Source organism: Lissotriton vulgaris, chromosome 4_1 (assembly GCF_964263255.1).
Source record: "Lissotriton vulgaris chromosome 4_1, aLisVul1.2, whole genome shotgun sequence".
Lineage (NCBI taxonomy): Eukaryota > Metazoa > Chordata > Amphibia > Caudata > Salamandridae > Lissotriton > Lissotriton vulgaris.
Genome location: NC_141691.1, coordinates 2,055,359,293 through 2,055,380,053, shown reverse-complemented (window position 1 = coordinate 2,055,380,053; position 20,761 = coordinate 2,055,359,293). Strand labels below are relative to the sequence as shown.

The window sequence follows — 20,761 nt, the reverse complement described above, 5'->3', positions numbered from 1 at the left end:
TGTATTTTTGGTGTGTGTGAACATTGTTTTTCTTTGGCGCTTATATAATTTAATGTATTGAATATATATTTGCCTATGTATTGTTCGACTAATGACATAAAAAGATATAATAAATGAAAAAAATACATTTTTATAAATAATTTCTGAATTTGGGACAATGATGATTTGTAGAATATATAGAAGTTATTGAATACTTACAGACACCGGTGAGAGGTCTGTTTTTGTGTTATTGGACTTCCCCTGTTCTCCTCTCCCGGTTCATCTTTTCTCCTCCAGGGACCCTCTTTGTTGTTGAATTTTCCCCAGCACCTTTGCTGTGAGGGTGGTAGCTGGTTGCTACTTCTTTATCTGTTACCTTTCTTTTTACTAATTTCTGCCATTTAATTTTTCAACCTTTATACCTTCTTATCTTACCCCTTGTTCTTACCTAGTATAAATCTTTGCATGTTTCACTTTTATCGTTGGAGTAATCAGTATTATTCACAGTCTCATTTAGTGACGTTGAGGTATCTATATGGACAAAATTAAAAATTTTGGATTTACTGATGAGGATTTTTCTAAATTATTAGGTCAATCATCCTCCTCAGAGGGGTCGGCTACTAACAATAAAATAAATACCGATGAATGGTTTATATTGCTGAACCTTAAGAAAGAGGAAGTGCATTATTTTCACATGGAAAGTTACACCTTCCTGTACTTAAAGGGCTTAATGTGTGAGATATGTACCACTAGTTAGACTTTGTATTCACCCTACCCTTTCTATATCTAAATAGGATTTTTCCCGGAAGAGACTACTACTTTAGGTGGACCCATCTCTGAAGTGTTCTGACTTGAGGAACACGACTTTGTGATCTGTGAGATTGGAGTACCATTAATAGGTATAATTCTCTTACCTTGGTTTGTACACCCTTTGGCATGCTTCACTTCTCAGATATGGTATGGAGTGTGTACCCCTGATACATCTAATGGCACCCAGGAGATACATCTATTTCTGTGCTGTACTTCTCAAAATTTCTGTCTCTTGGGAAGGGAACTTTCTATATATATCTTTTAGTCGGTGTATCTTTTCATGAGAGTATTCATCTGAAAATATACCTCTTCTTTTATATATTTCGCCCTACTCCTTTTTCCTTTTTCTTTCTTTTTTTTTCACTTCACTAAATTTCGTTTTTTTCCCACTCGTAACCTGTGTGAAGGAATTTAATTCAAAGGGCGTATAATTCCCTGTGATGGACATGCTAATTTAAATGGTTACGCTCTGAACATCAATCGCAAGTTGACTGTAGTGTGCATTCTTACCTGCTTTGTTTTTAAAGTCACAACGTATCTGGGTCACGTTCAACGGTATCTTTGGGCTTCAACTGTTCCTTCCTCTCAGCACTCCTCTGCACTTCTGATGACGTCCTAAAATGTCCAAGGGAGTTGGTGTAGACCCTGATGATGCTCTGTCAAGCCTCCAATCATCTTATGCAACGCGACTCCTTCGTTCTTTGCTGAGGTCAGGCGTTTGTGTACCTGGTACTGACCAATTCCCGCTCAGCTGAGTCCTCATGTCATGAAGGAAGCCATTTTGATCACCACAGCAGCCCGTCTCACCCAATCAGCCTCCAGCCTCCAGCAATTTAACCACGCCGATCGGTTTCCACAACAACCTTCAAACTACGACAAACACAGCGCATTTACAAGGACCCTGTCTCGGCGATACACACGTTTTTTGTGTGTTTTCTCCTGTTTGTACGGCAACCTACTCCGGTCAAGACTAATCCAGTCAAGGAACTCTGGCAAACGCTGCACATTTACACGAAGCCTGTTTCAGCGATACACACGCTGCTTGTGTGTCTGACAGCAACATGTGGTAAGGTATTTGGGTCCTCGACGAAACGCACGTCTTTCGCGTATTAAACTGAAGTACTACTTTTCTTCAAGTATTTCACTCGGTGATACACACACCAGTCGTGTATCCACTTGTCATCCATATTCATCCTAAAGTTGACTCATTCTTTGAATATTTACAATCATCCACTTGTTTTATTTTCACATTGCAGTGCAATTGGTATTAACATGTCGGTACAAAGTACTCCTCAGAACTGTTCAGTTGTACTTCCACCTAGCTTCCTCACTAACCCAGGAGAACCTAGTATATCATAGGAGGACTGGTTTCCCATGTCTGATAATTACTTAGATGCACTTGATGCACAAGAGTTCTCAGCCAAGCGAAAAAAGCGCTTTTATTAAGCTCATTAGGGAAAGAGGGGCAGCGAGTTTTCAAGTTCTTACCTCAGGTCCTACAAGCTGGGTCACAAGCTCCCTTAGACGAGTACAAGGAAGCGGTTTCACGCCTGGAGATTAGGTACTCAAAAGAAGAAAACCTAGTCATGAATAGGTACAAATTTTACACAAAAAGTCAAAAAGTTGGTGAGTCTATCGATTACTTTGTTTTGAGACTCCGTGAGTTGTCAGTTAAATGTAAATTTGGGAAAATGACTGATGATCTGATCAGGGACCAACTTATTGTTCAGTGCAACAATAAAAAAAATTCAACGCTTGTGGGCAGCCAAAAATCCGAACCTGCAAACAGCCATTGACTTAGCCAAAATAGTCGAGCAGTCTGAAGGCTGAATAAAGGAACTCGAGAAGAGAGCAGTCACTAGTGATGTAAACAAAGTAGCTTTGCATGACTCATTGGATGGGCTTCAGGGTGATGAGGATCAAAGTGATGTTGCTGCGGTCAAGAACAAGAGGTTCTTCGAAAAAATTCCATCTGTGAAAATTCAAAATCCTGTTAGAGCTCATAATACCAAATTGTGCTATCGGTGTGGCAATGCTGGCCATGCATCTGACTCCAAGTTCTGCTTCGCTGCCAAGCAAGAGTGTCTTAAGTGTGGACGCTTGGGCCACTATGGAAGAGTGTGTAGAGGCAAAAGTTGCTCTTCTGTTGCATGCATAGGAGACTCCACCAATGTGTCTAACGAAAATAACAAAATTTTAGTGGTGGGCTCGGATAATTGTAGTATTGATGAGGAACTTAAAAGGAAAAATAGGCTCAAAGCACCTTTCACTATTAATGACAAGATATTTCTCCTGGGGGTTATCAAGGAGAGCCCTTAGACATTCTGGGTTACTTTGAGGCACATATTGGGTTCTCTAACAGGGAGATTCAAGGAAAGGTTTATGTATCTGTGTCTGGTCCAGCCATTTTGGGGTGGGTTCACCAGTATGATCTCAGTGTCCCAGTGCCGACCCACAGGTAATGATAATTGAAGATGGAGAGTTACATATGATTTTATCTGGTGCGGCAGATGTTTGTGGAGAGAGTCTAGGTCACCTTAAAGGGTACTCACACAGAATTATTTAAACAAAAATTCTATTCCTGTTCAACACAAGGTCAGGCGAATTCCTACTGTTGTCAGAGATGAAGTTAAACAACTTATTGATGATATGTTGTCATCTGGAGTGATTGAGCCTGTAGAGGCATCTCCTTGGATTTCTCCGATTGTCGTCACAAAGAAATCGGACGGCAAAGTCCGCTTCTGTGTGGATCTTAGGTCTTTGAATCCATGTGTAGTGGCAGACACTTTTCCCTTGCCTAATATCACGGAACTAGTTACTACACTTAAAGGGGCTAAAGAGTTTTCTAAACTGGATCTCTGCAGTGCTTGCCACCAGATTGACTTACATAAAGATTCTAAAAGCTTGACTGCTTTTATCACCCCCTGGGCACCTTTCAGTTTACTCGCCTCCCATTTGGACTCAATTCCGCAGCTAGTGTGTTTCAGAGAATGGTTTCCAGTATATTTGAGGGAATAGGGAATGTTGTTTACTTTCAAGATGACATTTTGATCTATGGTCAGTCAGTGGAACAGCACAATTCCACTTTCAAAACTGTGTTGGACAAATTGTCTTCTACTGGTCTTACACTTCACAGAGATAAGTGTTTTTTTTGGTTGATCAGGTTGACTATTTAGGTTATAGCATCACTCCATTGGGCATTAAACCTAAAAGGGATTTGTGTCAAGCTATTCATTCTGCACCCCAACCAAAAGACAGAGAGCAGTTACGTTCCTTTATGGGACTTAACGAGTATTACTCGTAGGTTGTGAAGGGTTTTTCTGATAAAACGGCATGCCAATGTATTATCACCTTTTGATGTACATAACAAATCTATTGTTACAGTTGACGTTAGTGTGACTGGTCTGGGCGCTATGCTCTCACAAATCAAGGGTGGTTCTGAATTTACTGTGGCCTTTGCCTCAAGGACTTTGACTGAGTCTGAGAAAAACTTTTCAGTCATTGAAAGGGAGACGTTAGTGGCTTCATGAAGTAGTTTAGAACGTATCTATTAGTGGCTTCATGAAGTAGTTAAGAACGTATCTCTGGGGTATGAAATTTATCCTAAGGACGGACCACAAGCCTCTCATTAAAGTTCTTTCCCCGGGTGGGGCTGCTAAGGGTTCTGCTAGACTTATGAAATTAGCTGCAAGACTTCAAGAATTTCAGTATTCAGTGGAGTATATTTAGGGTTGGAAAAATGTGCAAGCCGACTGTCTTTCCAGGTTGTCTTTGGACTGGCGCACACTTCACGCTTCTGAGCTCAATGTGGGTTTCAATGATATTGCTGTTGCTTCTGTTGAGGATGCTGTTTTTTTTGGAGAGAGTGCCTTCTTGGCAAGTGACTGGGAAAGGGAGATGACTAATGATCGTAAGCTCCAAGAGGTGTTAAGCTCATCAAACTTGGTTCTAGGCATGAAAGTTCTGTTTCTGTCTCAGTCAGGCCTTTCATTAAGGTTGTGGATGATCTTTCCATCATCAATGATAATATTGTGTTGAAAGATGAGAAGTTTATACCTCCATTTGGTCTTAGAAACAAATATGTTGGCTTTAGCTCATGAGGGTCACATAGGTCAGACTCTCACACAGCGTCGCATTAAGAGCCACTTTTGGTGGCCTGGCATTGATGCTCAGGTAGTGGAGTGGGTGCAGAACTGTGTCATGTGCAGGGAAGGTGAAAAGCGTTCGAAAGTGGGGCCGAAATCTGTGGAAGCACATATACAAAGTCCAGGATTGCCGTGGCATACAATTTCTCTTGATTTCATCGGTCCTATGGGTGAATTAAATGAGAGAGACGGGTTTGCGATAGTGGTGGTGGATTTATATTCAAAATGGTTGGTTGTACAATTTACTAATGACATCACCACTGAGAGCACAATTAGATTATTGGGTAATCTCTTTAAAGATGAGGGCTTACCATCTGTCATTATCACTGACAACGGCACACAACTCATCTCAAAGGGCATGCAAACATTCTTTAAGGGGTGTGGCATATCACATCATCGCACTTCCTTGTACAACCCTCAGGGGAATGCGGTATGTGAAAGAGCCAACAAGGTTGTTAAGGGCATTATCCGAATGGCATCTTCTAGTGGGGGTATTGTTGGGAAAATGGTCAATGAAATGTTGTGGGCCTAACACACAACTCCGTTAGCTCATGGGCAGAAATCACCTTTTGAGATGAGGAGAGGACGGAACCCTGGCTTGAAATTAGTACCAGCCTGGATGAAACAAGTGGTCACATTGCAAACTAAGCATTGTGACCCTTCATCTGTCATTTCCTTCCCTTCTTCTCCCCCTGCGAGCAGTTCATCTTCTTTTATTGTGGGAGACTTGGTTAAAGTTAAAAGTGGTAGGGTGCAAAGAGGGCTATCTAAGTTCAAAGGGCCTTTCAAAGTGATGAAAGTTCATGACCACTGCGTTATTCTCAACAATGGGGAGTGTTGGAACTTTAGAAGGGCAGCTCTTTACAAAAGAAGTAGGGCTGTATCCATTGAGAATGGTCATTCTTCTCAAACTAGCAATGATTCCAAAGTTAATGCTGATTCTCCATATTCTACTACCAGTGGTACCTTATTGGCTACTCATTCTCAGGTGCAGTGTTTGCCTTAAAGTGAAGTCAATCATTAAGGTGGTGGAGATGCTCTGCTTTCTCAAAATCACACTCCTCAAGCTCAGAATATATCTGAGAGTGGTTTGTCAAATGTACGTCCTCCAAGGTTTCGTAGAGCACCTGCTTATTTACAGGATTTTGTTTGTTAGTTTGTATTTCTTTATCTATTTTTTTAAAACATTTTTTTTACTTTTATTTTTTTGGGATTCTTGTGGTTTCTCTTTTCTCATGTTCTCTTTTGAAAGAAAGGAAGAAGATGTGTAGTACATTGTTATCAAACTAGTCTTTCTAGAACATGTTAGTAGAATGCTTAATGTTAGGAATGCTTTCATTACAGTGTTCTTTGTGATCTTATGCCTCTGTGTTCTGTTCTGTGGCAGTTTACTGGTTATTGCTGCAGAGAACAGTCTGTTCTTGTCCTGCACCATATCTTAATAAAGGACTTATTCTACTACTCTGGATTTGCCTGCTAATCCATTTACTACAGTGTTTAAGGATAAGACTTTTGAGGGCAGTAATCGGGCTCCGGTGGAATGTTGGCTGCACTATTATGTGTTTGTGCAAAGCCCATGTTAGAGATGTGTCATTTGAAGAAAAAAAATGAAAACTACTCAACCGTTGGTGGTAAGTAACATTCAGCTGGCTTATGTTTGAGCTGTTCTGGCTGTTTACCGGTGAGCAACATGACGAACAGCAAGCTGGTGACCACAAGCTTGTGAGGACACGAGCACAGCATCTACTTGCTTGTGTGGAGTTTCCCAGGACAGCCGTCACATAAATAGAATTTTGCTAGCAGATCGTGTGACATTAACAAGAGCTTCAGGTCAGGTGTAAACTTCCGGTGAGAGACCGCTCACCGGAGCATGAGACTTTCACTTCATTATTAATGTTTACCATTTTCTCACCACAAAATTGTTGTGCTTGACAGGACGTATAATGGGTGTGGTACCCTGTTGTGTTAAATTAGTTAGGATGTTTCGGGTGATTAGTGCCACTGTACGGTCTGATTGGGTGGTGAGTATCCAATTACTAAGTTGTGAGGTGATAATTTGTTTCATTGAGTGGTGAATATCCATGGGCTAGTGAGTGCCCTAGGTCTGTTGTCATGGTGTGGTGAGTGATATGTTAAGTTTGAGGGTGTTGTGTACGGGGAACAACCTTTCCGACAAAGGTTTTACTACGCAGTACTGTTTCCACGCAACTTTTACAACGCAAGTCGTTACAACGACTTGCGCTGGGGGGTGCTCCAGGATAGTAAATAGTTTAATTTACTATCCAACTCCTTCCCTAATATCCATGGGGACTGGAGTTGGAATAGTAAATTAAAATATTTACTATCCAGCACCCCCCAACGCAAGACGTTGTAATGACTTGCGTTTTAAAAGTTGCGTAGGAGCGGAACGTGTTGTAAAAGTATGCGTTGTAACGTCGCACATCTGTTGTGTACAGTTCTGAGGTGAGGTTGTGGGAGCTGAGTGCCCCAATTCTGTTCCTAGCGTGGTGAGTGCCATTTTGAGGTGAGGTTGTGGGAGCTCAGTGCCCCAGTTCTGTTCCTAGGGTGGTGAGTACCCTTTTGAGGTGATGTTGTTGGAGTGAGTGCCCCAGTTTTGTTCCTAGGGTGGTGAGCACCCTTTTGCAGTGAGGTTTTGGGGCCTAAGTGGCCCAGTTATGGATCATAGGGAGGTGTGTTGTGGGGTGGTGAGTGTCCCAGTGCTGTACCCTGTTATGTGTTGGTTATGGAGGGGTGTGTGCCCCAGTTTGGTTCCACTGCTCTGGGTGGTCTTGTGTGTTGTGGATTTTCCCCAAGGGCGGGGGAGGAGGATGGGGTTAATCTCAATGTCTCTACTTTTTGACAATGCAATGTAAATGCTTTCTTTTGCAATGTAAGTGCTTTTCTTTCAGAATGCATTGTATTTATTGATGTATGTGTTTGCCTCCTTCACTTTGGTATGTTGTTTCCCTAAGGAAGGGGGATATGTTATAATTGACTTGTGTCTTTCCTTGCTCTGGCTGTGTCTTCCCTGTTGCTCAGCTAGTGTGAGTGTAAGAATTCCTGATGACCCCATGCAATGTTTGAGTGCCTGGCTTGAGTGTAGAGTGCCAGTTGATGGCAGGCAGGCCGTGAAGCAGGGAGGCTGCTCCTGGTGGGGTTTGATTTCCATCTGCCTATCTTCTTCTAATGAACTTAAAATGTAACTAAGCTTTAATAAATCCAACCTATGGGATATACCTGGCTCCAGGGACTTTCAATTACCAATTTGTGCTATTATTATTAGTCTTCTTCTCAGCACTGGGATTAGGGCGAATTATGGAGCGCTTAAATTCTCCATGGTCTAGCATAAGATTATCGAATCATGTATTGTCCTGCACTTTCTAGCACCTGCAGCGCTGGATGCTTAAAACAAAAAGCAGAAATACAGGCAATTTAAACAAGCACTGACAAATTCTGGCTTATAAGCGAAAGTGTCTCTTCATTTTGTGCTGAATTTGTGTATGGAGTTGTGGATGAGTGAAAATACACACAAACATCTGAGAACAGAGAAGAATAAAGCTTTGGAAAGAAATTGGGTGAATTAAATCTGTTCATTGATTTAAGCTGAGCAGGTGAATGCTAAAATGCAGCCAATGGTGTCTTAAGAATTGTGAATCTCCTGCCTATATTTGGGGTATGGGGATGCATAGCAGAGTGGGACCAGTGAGCCAGTGGGTGGATGATGGATACATGAGTAAAATGAGTGAAACAAGGAGTGACCATTTACATGCATAATGAATTTACTGAGTGCAAGGACCGATTGAAGAGTGAATGCTTGAAGGAAGCATTACAGAAACTTTAGTTGTAAGTCAGGTTTAGTGCCTTTGCAAATGCTTATTTTCTCTAGCCGCTGCTGGTTTAGATTTAAAATGACAAAAATCAAACTGCGGTGACTAAACTACTCATGGCTGACATGAGGTAACTTGAGATCTAGCAAACTTTCACATGGTAAAAAAAATGACTTCGTGATGAATGAGTAGTAGGATGGTTTTTATGGCACAGCTTTCCAAAAATACTTTCTGCAGGATTAAGACCATCATTAGAAGTTGGCAGTTAAAATACAATAAGTTTGGAAACACTAAAATGCTATCATTCTAGAGACTTGATGATTCGCCAGGAAAAACGCCAGCACTTCAAGCATGTCATTCATCTGTTTGATGACGACACGTTTCGGTGGTGTTTGCCTTTTAAAGATGCTGCTAGGAAAGGTGCTGCAGCACCCCACGAAATAATCATGCTGGAATTAAGAACATGAATGAGCAATAAAGATGCCTTTAAATGTTGTGTTTATTTTGTCACATTCACTGTGCGTTCAAAGACAAATGACAGAAATAAGGCTATTTTTTCTGACAAATTGCTGCTTCTTCAGAAACTGGAGTTTAATTTTATTTCTCTGACTGCAAAGTGAGAGTATTATGTGAAGTGATCTAGGTGACAATCCTGCTGGGTACAGCAAACGAAGGCTGTTGCATATCAGGTTTTTTTCTAACACACAACATTTTAATATAAGCAAATAACTATACACATACTTTAAATTTATCAGCAATTAAAAAGCACAAATGAAGCACTTTTTTGTAATTCAGAAGTATGATGGAAACAAAGATTTTAATAGGATCAAAACAAATCGAGAAACTTTACTCAGTGATCTGCAAAAGATCAATATTCAATGAAAACCGATTTTCCACACATTATCGACTTTGTGCTACATAGTTTTACAAGTTTGTAAGTGCAAATTTAATTGGGCCGAGAACCCCTCTACAAGCTAATGGCGTTGGCGCCGAGACCCAGGTTAATAATGTGAACGCTGTGATTGGGGAAACTCGTCAATTCCTCAGGAAATACATCAGTTCTCCAAACCTATCATTCGCCCTTTATTGCTGATGATGCATTATTTGTTACTAATATGCCAACCCATTCACAACTCTTGGTGATCAAACAAAGGAGGTTGGTGTTGATGCTCACACTTTGGGGCATTATTGGTTGTTGTCAGCATACCATGTAGGCCAAAAATATTCCCAGTGACCAATATTGAGACTGCAAAATCTGAGAAAACATTATTTACAGAACACGTTCTTTGACTCACTTGCAGTTTTAACCAGATCCTCTCTTAATCAACCGCGCCCATATGATATACCTCTGTGCCCCAAGCAGAATGCCAATAAAGGCAGATAAGAAATTTCATGTCAGTGGGGTTTATATATGAATGGAGTTAGAGGCTGAATTGTAATGGAATGCTACAAAACTATGGGGCATATTACCAACAACTAGCGATAATTATCGCTATGTTGGCTTAGCGGCAATATTAATATCACCGAGCTCCGCCGATTTTTATCGCAGATAAACCTTGCTATTATCAAGGTTTATCTCAAAAGCGATAAAAATCGGCCGAAATGCATGAATATCGCTGAAAAGTCAGCGATATTCATGCATTACCGAGCTAATGCTCTTTTTCATGTTATCCAATTCTTAGCCATGTTATCCACCTACCATTGGATAACATGGCTAAGAACTGCTCTGGGCAGGCGTTAGCTTTTGGAGATATTTGCGCTTAGCGCGAATATTTCCAAAAATAGGTAATAGGAGATAGCGATGTTAGCAACTGTTTCCAGTCGCTAACATCGTGGCACGCCACTTTGCATGTCATTAGCGATAAATATCGCTGACATGCAAAGTGGGCCCCAAGATGATCACTATCTCCTACTAGTTGTCGCTAACTGGTGTTAGCGACAGCTAGGTAATAGGGCGATAAAATTATTGCCGCTTTAGCTGGAAAAATTCCCACTAAAGCGGCGATAAGGCCCTTGGTAATATGCCCCTATTTTCTTTGATAAAACTTAAACTGCCAGATAATTTCCAGGCATTAATGGTATTTCAAGATTATAAAAAATAGACAAAGGACCTTTCTCTAAATATGCTGTGTACAAAATAACAAAATATGTTTTCTCAATTCTGTAATCAACATTTTTTGTTATTGTCCAATTTCAGCTGAAGAAGATCAATTTTGGTTCTGGGCATCCTGTGGTTCTCATTATATTATAAATTATAAAACTTGGCATAAGCAGGAAGCATGTTTTTCATATGTACACTTTATAGGATTATAATAAATGATCTAATTACAAAATTATGAAATCCCATCAAACTATAGTTACAGGTGTAAACATTTTATAGTTTTAGTTATCAATTACTTTGAATTAGAAACTCATATCCTTTCTATGCATCATTTTATGACAAATCCAACTTTCCTTAATGTTTGTACATTTTATTTTAAAACCCATAACCCCTAAGTATTGTTAATATAAGTAGCTGATGGATGCAATGTTTACCAGTGTGCCTAACAAAATACAATTTGCTGAGAGTGAGAAATAAAAGCAAAAATAAAACACATTTTAGAAGGATCAGCACTGGTATGTATTAGTTCTAAGTGCTCATTGGTACACCCCGAAGAGAGCTCTGCCCTTCATGTGAAAACTAGAGGGGCCAGGGAAGATCTAATAAGAGCATTTAAAATATTGAGGGAATTTTCATAACAATTTAGCCTTCCTTAATTAACAACAAAGGTGATGCTGTGCTACCTCGCATTGCCCAATCACTAGTTTCTGAGGGAATATCTGTGATGTCATTGTAAGAAGCTGTAGACGGTTCCACCGCCGGTATATCTAGATGTTTGCAAGTTAAACACAAATATTGTCAATTCTTCCTTTCTTTTCATTCATCATAGAGGGCAGTGACCCTTGCCGACAGACCGAGCTTTATACAGAGCAACAGTGACCATTACCGACAGACCAAGCTTAACTTAGGGCAGAGTGACCCTTACCGACAGACCGAGCTTTAAATAGAGCACAAGTAACCCTCACAGACAGAGTGAGTTTAACATAGGGCAACGTGACTCTTATTGACAGACCGAGCTTTAAATAGAGCAGCAGTGACCCTTACTGACAGAGTGAGCCTAACATAGGGCAAAGTGACTCTTATTGACAGACCGAGCTTTATAAGGAGCAGCAGTGACCCTTGCTGATAGGCCAAGCTTAACATAGGGGAGAGTGACCCTTATTGACAGACTAAGCTTTAAATAGAACAGCAGTGACCCTTACCGACAGACCGAGCTTAACATAGAGCAGAAATGAGCCTTACTGACAGACCCAACATTCTATAGAGCACCAGGCCTCCTTACAGACAGTGACCTTTTTATAGAGCAGCAGTGTTTCTTACCGACTGACCCGAGCTTAATATAGAGCAGCAATGACCCTTACAGACAGAGTGATCTTTATATAGAGTAGCAGTGTCCCTTACAGACAGACCGAGCTTCATATATAGGAGCAGTGACCCTTACAGACAGACCGAGCTTCATGTATAGGAGCAGTGACCCTTACAGACAGCCCGAGCTTCATGTATAGGAGCAGTGACCCTTACGGGCAGACCGAGCTTCATGTATAGGAGCAGTGACCCTTACAGGCAGACCGAGCTTCATGTATAGGAGCAGTGACCCTCACAGACAGACTGAGCTTACTATAGAGCAGAGTGACCCTTACAGACACAGTGAGCTTCATATAGAGGAGCAGTGACCCTTACAGACAGACCGAGCTTCATGTATAGGAGCAGTGTCCCTTACAGACAGACCGAGCTTCATATATAGGAGCAGTGACCCTTACAGACAGACCGAGCTTCATGTATAGGAGCAGTGACCCTTACAGACAGACCGAGCTTCATGTATAGGAGCAGTGACCCTTACAGACAGACCAAGCTTCATGTATAGGAGCAGTGTCCCTTACAGACAGACCGAGCTTCATGTATAGGAGTAGTGACCCTTACAGACAGACCGAGCTTCATGTATAGGAGCAGTGTCCCTTACAGACAGACCGAGCTTCATGTATAGGAGCAGTGTCCCTTACAGACAGACCGAGCTTCATGTATAGGAGTAGTGACCCTTACAGACAGAGTGATCTTTATATAGAGTAGCAGTGTCCCTTACAGACAGACCGAGCTTCATGTATAGGAGCAGTGACCCTTACAGACAGACCGAGCTTCATATAGAGGAGCAGTGACCCTTACAGACAGACCGAGCTTACTATAGAGCAGAGTGACCCTTACAGACAGAGTGAGCTTCATATAGAGGAGCAGTGACACTTACAGACAGACCGAGCTTCATATAGAGGAGCAGTGACCCTTACAGACAGACCGAGCTTCATATAGAGCAGAGTGACCCTTACAGACAGAGTGAGCTTCATATAGAGGAGCAGTGACACTTACAGACAGACCGAGCTTCATATAGAGGAGCAGTGACCCTTACAGACAGACCGAGCTTCATATAGAGCAGAGTGACCCTTACAGAGCGAGCTTTATATAAAGGAGACTGACCCTTACTGACAGACCAAGTTTTATAATGACCAGTAGTGACCATTAATGACAGATCCAGCTTTATATTGAGCCGCAGTGAGCCCTTCAAACTCCATCGAGGCATCCTATCTGGCGGTAAATGTATCGGAAAAAGCAAAAGGGAAGCCAGCAACACACAAGAAAGACATGTTACCGAAGTGAATCCTTTTGAAATCACCCTCACTAGCAGACCAAACCTGATGCAACCGAAACGAATTGTGAAGGTGATGTTCAGCAAGGTTGGTCCTGGTTTATGCTTCTACAAAGTTTGAAAAAGATTCTAACATTCACCTCCCTTGAGAACCAAGTCTCAGTGAAAGCATAAAAGAAAGTGAGCGCCACCCCACAGTGGATATTTTGGCCCTGGAATAACAGACGTTTATTTTTACTAAACCCAGTGGTACTTTCTTTTATCAGCCTCGGGGAGGGGAGGAGAGCAAAGGAGAGGAGAGGAGAGGAGAGGCGAGAAGAGGAGAGGAGAGGAGAGGAGAGGAAGAGGAAGAGGAGAGGAGAGGAGAGGAGAGGAGAGGAGAGGAGAGGAGAGGAGAGGAAGAGGAAGAGGAGAGGAAGAGGAAGAGGAAGAAGAAGAGGAAGAGGAGAGGAGAGGAGAGGAGAGGAGAGGAGAGGAGAGGAGAGGAGAGGAGAGGAGAGGAGAGGAGAGGGAGAGGAAGAGGAAGAGGAAGAGGAAGAGGGAGAGGAGAGGAGAGGAAGAGGAAGAGGAAGAGGAAGAGGAAATGGAAGAGGAAGAGGAAGGAGAGTAGAGGAGAGGAGAGGAGAGGAGAGGAGATGGAGAGGAAGAGGAATAGGAAGAGGGAGAGGAGAGGAGAGGAAGAGGAAGAGGAAGAGGAAATGGAAGAGGAAGAGGAGAGGAGAGGAGAGGAGAGGGGAGGAGAGGAGAGGAGAGGGGAGGAGAGGAGAGGAGAGGATAGGAGAGGAGAGGAGAGGAGAGGAGAGGACAGGACAGGACAGGACAGGACATACCAATGGTAAACAGTCATTGTTCTATTTCACCAACAAAGTATCCACTTTACACACACTGCACATGGTGACACATCGATATTCTTATCTTGTGCCAGACAATGGGAGAGGGGTTTTGGAGCCCAAAAATCAGAGCTCTCCTATGCGTGTCACTGGCGGTCACACTTTGCTGGGCAGGAATGGACATTGTTCTTTGAGCCAACTCAATCCGGCCATTCTAGCTTGCTGGCACTCCTGAAAATGCAGTGTCGTCAGTGAGCACACCCTCACATTCCTAGGCTGTAGTGTTTGGTCTTTGTCCAAACATCAACTACAAATGGGATGTGGAAAAAAATCACCAAAGAATGACAGCTTCTAGTAATGTGAGAATAATAATAGCCCCATAACTTGACGCTAAAAGCCCTATTACGATGTTGAGTGGAGTTACAGCCACCCGACATTGTCTTAGTCCTGAGACCGACTGACACCTGGTCGGTGCTTCCGAATGACTAATTAGGATACGACTGAACAGTGTTTGGTAGCATTCCTATACTTTACAATGGAAGCATTTATTCCGGCATTTATTCCGGCAGGCAGGACTCTCAAGAGGGCCCTGCTGGGGGCACCCAAAGTCGAGTTCCAACAGCCTTCCTGCATCAGAAAGGCTGGCACGGAAAGGTTACCGAAACCCGACATTGTAATCCGTAAGCAGGAAAGAACCACCCTTGGGATTACTGGCCACATTCTGACTGGTAGACAGGCTCTCCGAGCCAGTCGGACTGACCCTTTGGATTCCTTTCTGACCGCCTCCATAGTAATGAGGCGGTCAGGAATAATCCGAATAACATATTACAATGCGGTCGGAAAGGCTCCGATCAACAGTCAGAGCCTTTTCCGGCCGTATTGTAATCTGCCCCTTAGTTCTAGCCTGCCGGGTGTCACTCTCGGGTTATAGTTCTGTCTATGGTGAACACAGAGATAACATTTGAATGCTACATTTTTTTGCACCTACGCATGCCCTTACCTTCAGTTTGTCCGGCTGCAGTCCCAACCAAGCTGACTAGGAGACCCACAAACAGGCCTAGGCTGTAGCACCTCATTTCTTGATGGCTTGAGTCAGAGAAGTGTAGGTACTTGGGTTGCAGCCAGCTCCTGGTATGGTGGTGACTAGGAGAGGAGCCTGGGCTCCTTTTATCTACAATCCTTTGAAGAAGAGCACGTGGAGGGACAATTCCACCGTACTGCCACTCCTCAATGTAATTACAATTAGTTGTTTGCCCACATTCCACAACTCAGTGACCTGGTTGAGTCAGAAGGAAAGTCCCTTTTTAGGTAACAAAAAGAGTAGCATAGTTTTGAACCTGTATTCTGTGAGAGCATATTCAGAATTAACAAAGAATGTGTGTTTTGTCAACATGAATAGGCCATAAATGATATACCTGAACTATATCTGACATAACAAATCTTTTTAAGCGAACATGAGTAGGCCTCAAATTCACTTACATTTGTTGTTCATGGCAAATTTTAGGATTAACATGGTTTCTGGTTTCTCTGACTATACAGCTCAAATTAAAAATGTGTCCATCAACTATTTGAAAACTGCTTTGATTCAATTAGATTTACAGTCTTTTTTTTATTGTGACTTTAAAATGCATTGTTGCTCTTGTTCCTGATGTCCTGGAGGAAGGATCGGAGCATAATTGTATATTTACGAGGCCACTTCCTCTGGCTAGCTGATATTGTGTATGTTATTTCAAATGTGTCTTTGTTTTCTCTCTTCTGGTATAATACAGGAGTATTCACTAGTATTACAGCAAAAGCCATTTGCCATGTGATTTGATTTGGTTTATCTCTATTGCAGAGTTATCATTCTTTATGACTCCCACAACACCCCCAATTCTGAAAATTGAGCGCTTAAAAATAATTTTGTGTCAACAGTTTTTGGTAGAAAAAAGTAGCGACAAACTCATACCCGCATTACTTTCCTGACACTCTTTTTTTGTACCAGTGTGGAGTTCTGCTGCGCTCCTTGGATGCTGCAATGTGGGATTGCTGAATCCAACTCAATACGGCCATTCTAGCTATCTGGCACTCCTGGAAATGCAGTGTTAGAAATGCAGTGTCGTCAGTGGGCACACCCTCACATTCCTAGGCTGTAGTGTTTGGTCTTTGCCCAAACATCAACTATAAAATGGGATGAGGAAAAAAATCACCAAAGAATGACAGCTTCTAGTAATGTGAGAATGATAATAGCCCCATAACTTGACACTAAAAGCCCTATTATGATGTTGAGTGGAGTTACAGCCGCCCAACATTGTCTTAGTCCTGAGACCGACTGACACTTGGTCGGTGCTTCCGAATGACTAAATAGGATACGACTGAACACTGTTCGGTAGCATTCCTATACTTTACAATGGGAGCATTTATTCCGGCATTTATTCCAGCAGGCGGGGCTCCCAAAGTGTCCCTGCTGGGGGCACCCAAAGTCGAGTTCCAACAGCCTTTGTGCGTCAGAAAGGCTGGCATGGAAAGGTTACCCAAACCCAACATTGTAATTCTTAGGCTGGAAAGAACCACCCTTGGGATTACTGACCGCATTCTGACTGGTAGACGGGCTCTCCGAGCCAGTCAGACTGACCGTTTAGATTCCTTTCTGACCGCCTCCATCATAATGAGGCGGTCAGAAAGGAATCTGAACAACAAATTACGATGCGGTCGGACAGGCTCCGATAAACAGTCGAAGCCTTTTCCGACCGCATTGTAATCTGCCGCTTAGTTCTAGCCTGCCGGGTGTCACTCTCAGGTTATAGTTCAGTCTATGGGGAACACAGAGATAACATTTGAATGCTTCATTTTTTTGCACCTGCGCATGCCCTTACCTTCAGTTTGTCCGGCTGCAGTCCCAACCAAGCTGACTAGGAGACCCACAAGCAGGCCTAGGCTGTAGCACCTCATTTCTTGATGGTTTGTTGCTTTTTACGAAACGCAAAGTCAGAGAAGTGTAGGTACTTGGGTTGCAGCCAGCTCCTAGTACGGTGGTGACTAGGAGAGGAGCCTGGGCTCCTTTTATCTACAATCCTTTGAAGAAGAGCATGTGGAGGGACAATTCCGCCGTACTGCCACTCCTCAATGTAATTACAATTAGTTGTTTGCCCACATTCCACAACTTAGTGACCTGGTTGAGTCAGAAGGAAAGTCCCTTTTTAGGTAACAAAAAGAGTAGCAAAGTTTTGAACTTTGCTACTAGTATTACAGCAAAAGTCATTTGCCATGTGATTTGACTTGGTTTATCTCTATTGCAGAGTTATCATTCTTTATGACTCCCACAACACCCCCAATTCTGAAAATTGAGCGCTTAAGAATAATTTTGTGTCAATAGTTTTTGGGAGAAAAAAGTAGCGACAAACTCATACCCACATTACTTTCCTGACACTCTTTTTTGTGCCAGTGTGGAGTTCTGGTGCGCTCCGTGGATGCTGCAATGTGGGATTGCTGAATCCAACTCAGGATGGGCTGAGTATTGAAGCACCATTTGGGTGTTTGTATGTATCATCTGGGAAGAGTGCTTTAGGTGGTCAGCAAGGTGGTAAGTGGGGCAGTGCATAATGAGGAAGTACTTGGGAACATGTTTCATTGTTAGGAAGGCAAGAGTTTGGCTCAGTCATACAAGGGACCGAGGTATAGAGGAATGGATTTGGGGTGACAGGAGAAATTGAATGACCTATATCATCTCCCGTAGCAGTAGACGGTGACACCAGTGTATAATCTATAAAGGAAATCAACTGCTCGCAGTCAAAATTGTGAGGATAAGCCTTAGGGATCAGTTCTCACTTATAATGTAGGGCACACCAACAGGGATCCTAATAACCAAGATGTTCTTTTGATAACCACATAAAAATACCACAAGCAGAGGGCAAAAACAAGGATTACCAACACCTGAGACCCCTCTTCAATCTAAGCTTAACGTGTCCTTGGGGAGCGGCCTGGCAACATGGCCGTGAAGACATGAGCTCCTGAGCTCCCTCCTAACCGGGTCTCAGAGGGCCCAGAAATCATGTTGTAACCTGCTAAAAAGCAGGGATCCAAAGTAAGAACAGCCCAACAGCAAAAGTAAGGACCCACTAAGGTGATAAACCATCCTTAAATTTCACTGATCGTCCGTCATTTCATTCCAAAGTCCGTTGTCCATCATAATTTTTTTTTACGGACGCCGTTTGTCCATAATTCTGGGATTTGCAGGAATCTGCAATGCCCCCTTTGAGTAGCCTCAGGAGTTTTATTACAGCGCTCACTGTGTAGTGCAATTCCTATATTACCAATAAGCTCTGCGCATTGGAATAATATATCCTATAGATTAGACGTAGGACTGAGGTCTACTAGGTCTCTATCGAATATACTAGACTTAATTTGTGAGTGCCAGCTAGCTCAAAGGTCACTTGAAACTTTCTCGAATAAACAAGAAGGAATACGTTTCTGACAACCACATAAACATGACAACTTTGTTTTTCCAAGATAAAACTGATCTTCAGAGTGTGGAAACAATAGATAGATATTTCACCCAGTCAATCGTGCATGCTTTGTTTCACCAGAGGTGCCAAGAAATAGATAGACGGGCATTTTCAATAAAATGATTTATTGAACAGTCTTCTTTCTCAAGCATAAGAAATGAACTGCTACAATCTTAAAACTGGTTGCAAAATATAATGCATACAGTAGAAAGAGTAGAATAAAATAATACTGTAAAAGCATGGTATAGTTTCTAGACCATAAATAAATACATACATAAATAACAGAGGCTAAAAGTACTCAACTGGTGCTTCTAAAATACGCCTACCCCGATGTACCTGACCTATGCTTAGTATGAGGGAAGAAGTAGGTGAGGTGTAGCATAAATGTACTATTCTTTGCCAAGAATCTGTCCAATATTTCTGTTAGGGTCTAATCAGCTCCGTACCTTAATTTGGAATGAAGAAGGTCAAGCTCAGGACTCGATTTCCCAACAACCCGCAAGGGTAGCTTGGAAACACTGGAGCTGGATTTCTCAGCAAGAGAAAAAACAGCGTCTCTCTCAGGGCATCTGCTGGAAGGGTCGGCTTCCTTCGTCACTTGCTGAAGCAGGATGCGTCGGGCAAGTAGATAGTCGAACTGCTCCAAACCACTGTGTGCTTGCTAAGGCAAGTGTGGGCATATTTATACCTTGAAGGTGCCGAGTTTTACGTAAAGGTGGACATAATAACGTCATCAAAGAGTCTCAGTTCTTTAAAAACTCCATGAGTTCTTGGACAAGTCAGTTCTCGAGCAAGGGGAAGTCCCTAGCTGCTGAAGCCGAGTTTTCCAAGAATTTGTTGTAGATTTTCGAAACTAGTGGAAGTAGCCCTGCCGTATTTGGACTGCATGAGCTGTGTCTAAATATGGTTATGATTTCTATGCCTATATAAGGATATGGTATTTTATACCTATATAAGGTACACAACAACTGTTGGGGGCCAGATTGTGTTTCTCTGAAGTGAAGAGGCTTAAAAAGCCCCTCCCAGATCTTGCAGAGTGTCAATTAGCCCCATTGTCATTCTGCCTGTGGCGATTCTCTCATACAGAATAACAAAGGGCCATGCTGAAGTTACAGCACGTGGTGTGTCTCTGTCTGCATTCAGCTTTTAAAAACATCATTTACAGCTATGGTGGAATCCATCAGCTTTCGGAGACACGCATATTAGAAGCATTCCTTTTAACATACTCAATAGTAAAATTCTGTCCCCTGTTCAGAAGGATGAATAAATAACAAACTGGGTTCAACTAAAGTGCAGCTGAATCACGAGAAAGGGGGGAATCTTGACTCTAATAAGGAATGACGCACCAATATAGGCAAAGATGAAATCTTATCCCAACCAAAATTTTCACATTTTGATATTGGAGATACACCGGGAAGGGGTATGGGTTCAGATACATTTTTATAACAGATTTGGCCAAAAGATGCATATGATCATGGGGGAAGTCGACAAAGCTATTTTAGAGATTATGAGCAACAACAAGGCCTCTAATGTTGACATCATATGGCTAGGTGACTTTAATATTCACCCTTGGAACCACATAAATTCGCCAGTGTGCCGGGTAGAGGACATGAGGGGGAACCCTATACACCACTTCATACATAGTGAATAGGGTAACGGGTTAAATGTTAATAGGCTCATTAAACCTAGAACTAATTTTTGATCCACATCCTAAAACAGATAGTTCCTGTTTACGAAATGGGGTGGAGTCCACGATAGACTACTCATGAATCCTTCTTCAGCTGAAAGGGCCTTAAGGATATGTAACTCTATTACGACATATAGTGTCTATGCCATGGTTTCGATGGAGCTGAAGGTATTAACATCTGAGGGACAACCTCGTACGACTGCTGAAACGCCAATCGTGTCTAGGAAAAACAGGATACAGCTCAAATGGGCCCACATTGTCGC

General features: G+C 42.3%; 1 protein-coding gene across 4 annotated transcripts in view; it reads right to left on the bottom strand.

Annotated features, from left to right (window-relative positions):
• Positions 1-17,266, bottom strand: part of LOC147724956 (uncharacterized) — a 235,710-nt gene extending 218,444 nt beyond the window's left edge. For 3 of the 4 annotated variants that reach the window (XM_086966448.1, XM_086966450.1, XM_086966452.1), the window contains exon 1: positions 15,328-15,482. In XM_086966448.1, coding sequence (XP_086822574.1) covers positions 15,328-15,403 — 76 coding nt within the window. In that variant the 5' untranslated portion in view covers positions 15,404-15,482. Of the gene's footprint in view, positions 1-15,327; positions 15,483-17,182 lie in introns of those variants that run through there. The other variant, XM_086966449.1, reaches the window with a different exon arrangement.
• Positions 17,267-20,761: the final 3,495 nt, after the last annotated feature.